Source organism: Notothenia rossii (assembly GCF_949606895.1).
Source record: "Notothenia rossii genome assembly, chromosome: 7".
Classification (NCBI taxonomy): Eukaryota; Metazoa; Chordata; class Actinopteri; order Perciformes; family Nototheniidae; genus Notothenia; species Notothenia rossii.
The window spans coordinates 63,461,023-63,467,421 of NC_136905.1; the positions used below are offsets into that span (position 1 = coordinate 63,461,023).

At 40.6% G+C, this 6,399-nt stretch overlaps 1 protein-coding gene across 2 annotated transcripts in view; it reads left to right on the forward strand.

The window, feature by feature from the left end:
- Positions 1-3,155, forward strand: part of babam2 (BRISC and BRCA1 A complex member 2) — a 97,177-nt gene extending 94,022 nt beyond the window's left edge. For both annotated transcript variants that reach the window (XM_079640311.1, XM_079640312.1), the window contains exons 9-12: positions 464-534; positions 687-769; positions 877-1,030; positions 2,402-3,155. In XM_079640311.1, coding sequence (XP_079496437.1) covers positions 464-534; positions 687-769; positions 877-1,030; positions 2,402-2,465 — 372 coding nt within the window. In that variant the 3' untranslated portion in view covers positions 2,466-3,155. The remainder of the gene's footprint in view (positions 1-463; positions 535-686; positions 770-876; positions 1,031-2,401) is intronic.
- The last annotated feature ends 3,244 nt before the right edge of the window (positions 3,156-6,399 follow it).

Below are 6,399 nucleotides of genomic sequence, written 5' to 3' on the forward strand. Positions count from 1 at the left end.
GTATTAGCATTGTGGCTATCTGCAATAAATTGTCATACAATTACTTCCAGTTTTACGCAAATGTACGGTCTTTGTTGTTTTTAACTATGTATTTTAATCATATGAAGGATTTCACTCAACAGCATTTGGTTCTTGAGTTTCAGATAAACAAACTGTTAAAATGTTCGCGTCAGCCAGACTGCATCGGAGAAATACTGATGTCAAACATTAAGAGTTTTAACCGGCTTTGATAACCTTGTCTGTTTGTTTTGGAGAGAATGATAACTCCGGATAATTTGGCTTCCAGTAGAAACCTCTTGAACAATGAACAATAAAGGACAAAGCTAAAAAGCAATGGACATCGTTGGATTGAGACACCGTTAGTGGCAGAATTCCACATGTTGTGCGTGTCAATGTAGATTTGAGTGAACAGGTTGCAATTCCAATTTAAAAACAAAGATACCTTTCCCGTTGTTCTCTCTAGGTGCAGTATATCATCCAGGGCTATCACAAGCGGAGAGAGTACATCGCTGCCTTCCTCAGCCACTTTGGAATGTGAGTCAGCTGCAGAGGACCACATCCTCCACTGAAGTCACCACAGCATGTGTTCAGCAGCCATTCATTTACTCACTGACCCTGTCTTTTACAAGGAAATATTGTCGGTATAAAATAAGTCTCAGTGAGAAATTAATATGTGTGTATTACAGGGGTGTCGTTGAGTATGATGCAGTGGGATTCACAAAACTGACCCTTCTACTAATGTGGAAGGACTTTTGCTTCCTAGTACATGGTAGGAAAAACATTCATACTGGAGGAGTCTGTTTCTGATCTCCCGTGGCTCGAATTGGATTCAGCGACCTTACTCACTCTTACTACTTCTCTCTCTGCTCCTCGTAGTGGATCTTCCACTGTACTTCCCCAGGGACCAGCCCACCCTCACCTTCCAGTCTGTGTACCACTTCACCAACAGCGGACAGCTCTATTCTCAGGTGCAGAAGTCATATCCCTACAGCCCTCGCTGGGATGGCAATGAAATGGCAAAGAGGGCCAAGTGAGTATATTTTGTCTCATTAAATCGCAAAAAAAAAACGCATTTTTGAAATTCTACTTGATTTTTTAAACCTAAAACGAGAGGTCATACGAGAAAGTTATTTTAAATAGCATGTATGATGTGAATTAGATTTATGGTACAATATGTCTTCATTGCCTGCACCCAGCCCCTTTTGTTTTGTTTGTGGATTTTATTCCACCTACGATAAACATAACCTGGTATGATCCCATAGGAGTAAATCTATAGGCGTCGGCTGCTGCCTGAGAAGTGTCTGCTTTTGCACGGCAAAGGTTAATAACAGCTGTACATATTTGAAAGATATGAGTAGATAGAGAAGGTGCAGAAGGCAATACATAATCAGTTTTCTTCATCTGTGTACTTCTGTTTTTACTCATTTGTTTATCTTAGTACATTTCTATGTCTCCACCAACAAATCGACAAACCTCTCTGGATTACCATCTGTTACAGCCTGAGTTTGACTATAACAGGCTCAGCTAATAATGTTTCAAGGAAAACAGTATTTTTTTTACCGGAGTCTTATTCTCAAATATTTCCAAAAATCAGAGACACAAAAATATTTTGTATCTTCTGTCTCTGAGTCAGAACAAAGAAATGAGGGTTCATTATTAGCTGTTATTGCTAACTGTTTAGAAAACTACTTAACTGGAAATTAGCTGGCTAACAAAGCCAGCTGTTTTTGTAGCCAGCTAGAAATCTATCTATTTATCTGTTCATTCCCCATAAAACTAGAAATAAGTAGTAGACAGATGTTGAAACATTTGTACAGTCAGGCTAGCTTAGCCCTCCATCATCAAGTCGAGATGCCAAGCTACTTACAGGGCATCAGACGGCTAGCAAAAGCAACATATTTTGTTAGCCTCATTAAACCTCTATAAGTAGTAGGCACAATTGTACACTGAGTCCTTCTACTTCCAGTCTTGATGCTAAGCTAACCAACATATTGAACCCAGAGATCTTTGAGTGATCTAACTCTTGGAAAGAGCATTTTCCAAAAATATTGAACAATTTCCTTGAAGTCTAATCTGACACGATCACACACACCCACTTCAACTCACAACCTGTGGCTAAATACCTCATAGTTTGCTGGTTTGAGTTTTTTTTACTTTGTTTGATTTTTTTTTAACTTGCGGTTGAGTTTTGTCTTATGTGTTTTTCTCTGAGGAGCGCGAACACAGAGCATACACATCTCTTGCACAGTTGAAATCGTAACAAGTAAACACATTCTGCCTTTCATCTGCACTTTGTTATACGCCACGGCTGGGACTGACCCAACTGCTTTGAAGAACAATTATTGTCACATTTTGATGTTTCTTTTTTCAATATCTCTCTTTCTGCTCTCCCTCTAAACAGGGCGTACTTCAAGAGCTTCATCCCTCAGTTCCAAGAGGGAGCCTTTGCCAACGGGAAACTCTAGTACTCTCTAGCTTAATGACATGCCTGGAGAGTTGCCTGTGTGAATGTGTGGGTGTGGGTGTGTTTGTTCGAGCACGCCATTGTGTACCTGTGTTTAAGTATGTACAGACTTACATTTGTGAAATGTGCAGCACTGCAACAGTACGCTGAGAATGGCTCTGTGAATTTTACATAGTCTGACCTTGAAATGGTTGCCTCATTGTATTCACTTGTTATTTTAGTTTAGTTAAAAGACACTTGTGAAGATTTCCAAAGACAAGTCCAGTCACTGCAACATACTAGAACAAAAAGAAGTACCTGGAAAAAGTGAATTTATGATTCAGGTACAAGAGATTAAGTGAGAATAGCAAAAACAAACATTGCATCACATTTAACAATTTTGTGGGATCAGGCCGTGCTCACAACACTCGCTGCCGTGCTGTGAGAGACTTTTGATGATATGTAAACAATATGTAAACTGTAACTACATGCAAATCAGAGCTGCAGTGATGACGCAAAATGCCTTTGTTTTCCTGTTTGATGGTCTTAACCATTGTTAGGTACTGTTGACGTTAGAAAAACCTCAAAATAAGTTTTGCCTTTTAATTGTCTGTCTGTTCTATTTGACTGTATAAAGCCCTGTGAAGATTGACAATACTGTAAACTACTGAAGGTAAAAATCTCATCCAGTAAAGATTTCTGTTTCCCCTGACCATGTGTCATTGTTTTGTACTTGCTCTGTGTGGTCTGGTTTTCTATCATTGAAAACATCTCACTTCTTTTAAACCCTGGAAACATCTTTGCCATTTGACACTTGTTTTGATCTAATCTCAAACTATTGTTGATTTTAACGGTACAAAAACAATACTGTTTCCATAAGCATCAACGCCTCGTTTCGTAATGATCTTTATCTTGCTAGCACTTTCATTTATTGGGAAGAGTGTAATAGGACCAGTGAAGCACCGTTTTATCGGACACATTGGTAATGGCCAATATTTGCTTTGGTGACTGCCATCAGCCTCTTCATTGAAAATGGCATTCACCAATGGCAGTTGCCAATGTTTCCTTTATGTGTCTGTAAATTTTGCGCTGGCTAAATGTTTATTTAGTTATTTGCAATCAAACTAATGAGTTAGCTGGCAAACCCAGCTGCTGATTTGGAGAAGATGCTGCTGCCGGGACACGACTCTGGCATGACGTGAGTGTGAAGCTATACTGTAGCTGCCATGAGCAAACGTGCTTTGTTGAATGAAATGAAAAAAAGTGTTGGTTGGTTGTGTTACACTTCTTGGAGAAAGGTCACCAACATGCTGTTTGTAAGAGATGTTTCCTTGTAGAGATCGTCAATGTCTGGAAACCAAAACATTTCAAAATTGCCTTTTTTTCTTAAGATATGGTGAAATAAATAAAATAAATAGGTGAACATTTTGAGCTAGCTGGGTGAAAGTCAGGGAACACCAAATCATAGGGCTCCATCCTCGAGGGATATCCAAGAACACAAATATGTTTGAATAAGGCGCTGCTCTGGGAAATAAATTGCATTTTTAGGGGAACTTTATTTAGCAGGACACAAAATCTTCATATTTCGGTCCTTTCTTACTTGTTAAATCTAAAATAACTCTCCCCGTCAAAAATATGTAAAGGATTACACCTTACTATCTGTAATGCATTTATAGACCCTAGAGACGCTGTTCTTTTACAGCCCCCTAATGTGCTTGTGTATTAAGGAGCCACAGCACAGTATGTGTGGGTGTGTGTGCACATACCCATGCATGCATTTGCTTGAGCAAGGCAGAGTGTGCTCTTGCTTGTTTTCATCATTAAATATGAGGGTCATACTTAGGGGTCCTTCCTGGCCTAAGGCGCAGCCTTTTGCTATATTTACTGTTGGTAATGCAGCAACTGTCAAGTCTAATTGAGAACTATAGGGTGAATGTATCTGGGGCATTTAATAGCATCAAGGCTCCTAATGAAATAATTTAAAAGCAAGATTCTTTTTGTCTTTTTCACTGCCCCGCTCCATGTTTCTTGCTCTAACCTTTCCCGACCTGCTTTCAGAACGTCTCAGCTTTCAGCCGCGGGATGAGCCTCTCTCATTTTGGACTTTTGTGGTTTGAGATGGAGCGAATTTAGTGGAGGGGTAGCATCTTTAACGAGCATGAGCAAGAAATAGTTGAACTTGACAGGCAACTCCAGTCATCACGACTTTGCTCTCAAAACAATTCATTTTCAATGCTGGTAAACTTCGGTTTTGATTTAGGCCCAATCCCAAATCACCCCCTACACCCTACCCCTACACACTCCCCCTCCGTTTTCGTGTTCACGCGGAGGGTCCGCCATATTAAGTGCTGTTCCAAACCAACGAGTGTGGAGGGGGAGCGGGCTATCAAGCCCTCAAACAGCGAGTCTGCAGCGTTGCTGACTTGAGACCGGTCTCTACCTGACCGGAGTCAACGCTGTGTGTGTCCTTCAGGAAACACGCTGTTAACAAGTAGTTTCAGCAAACATCCACTGATAAACTGCGATGTTAACAACCTCATGATAGCCTCATATGTTTTAACTTAGGATCATGCCTGTGTTTAGTCTAGAAAAAGGTGCATTTTATTATAAAGTTGTGTATATTTACAGACTGTTGCAAACACTAAGAAGCTTATAAACATCAGGTTTAAAACTAAAAGAGTTTTACAAAAAAGTAACACAATTCAAGATGTTTGGAGTTTTATTTGAGTTATTAATTTACATTTTTTGTCAAAGAGATGCTGATTTAAAACCGTTGTTACGGCAGTTACAGCATTTCCTGTTTCTGCCGGAGAGAGGGGAGTTTGTCCCAAAGCTTGCCGCAGGATTTATACCCTTAACCCTTAATGGAGGGAACTTAATTCAGCTGCGAGTGTGGCTACAGACAGGGGCGCCGCCAGGGATTTTGGGCCCCATGAAAATATATCACATTGGTTACTTAAACATTTTTTTCTTAATGTTCTAAAATTGTTTGGGCCCCTGTCAGTCACGGGCCCTTAGAATCGTCCTAACTTTTCACCCCCTTATGGCGCCCCTGGCTACAGACGGAGTTCATGGGGTGATTTGGGATTGGTCCTTAGCCTTGCATGTGAACCGTAGCCTACCAAATCGGATCCCAGAGTTTACATTGGATCAAGTAACAAAGTAAGGAAGAAGTATAGTTTGAAAAATACAGTTGAATACAGGCCATGACATTGCAATGAATGAAGTCTACCAATTTAAATTGTCAACCTGTTGAAGTTACCCTCAGGTCTTGACGTTGACCCAAGTTGACATAAGCTCTTTAAGTGAGTTGTAAACAATAACCCTTCCAAAGTGGTTTACACTGTCACTGTTAAAATCACATTTACTTACCTTTAAAAGTGTCTGCGCCTAAACATGGCTCACCTTTACACGCTTTTAAGCAACTTAACACGGATTTATCCTGTGTAATGATCCTGTGAAGGTGCTGATCAAGGTACCTTTTGAAGATGTGTTTCTCAGCCCCCTGAATCACAGTGCAGAGGTCTGCCAACCCTCGCAGCTAATACTCCAAATCCACTAATCCAGCCGCCTTTAAGAGATCTCAACGGCAGTCGGATGGAATAATTACAGGCTGGAATAATTAGCTTGGAATCTGTTGACGGGGGATGATTAAATTGATGAGGGGTTTTTTTGTTCACGCTTTGCTGGACTGGGACTCGATTTCCGAAATGTTTGAAGATGCAATGTGCAATTGTGTGGCGTTTTGGCTTTGGCTAAACCTTTTTTGACCCCGCTATAGCTTGAGGTGAGAAGAATTCAATCTCCGCCCTAGCCTTGCAGGTGACAGGACAGCTAGCCTGATGCAAGCTAACGAAGTGGATGCTAACAGACGAGCAGGTATCTTTAGCTCAAAGGAGCTGGCAAACATGAATATTAGCATTAGATTAACGTTGACTGCTCTGGTGACAACCCTA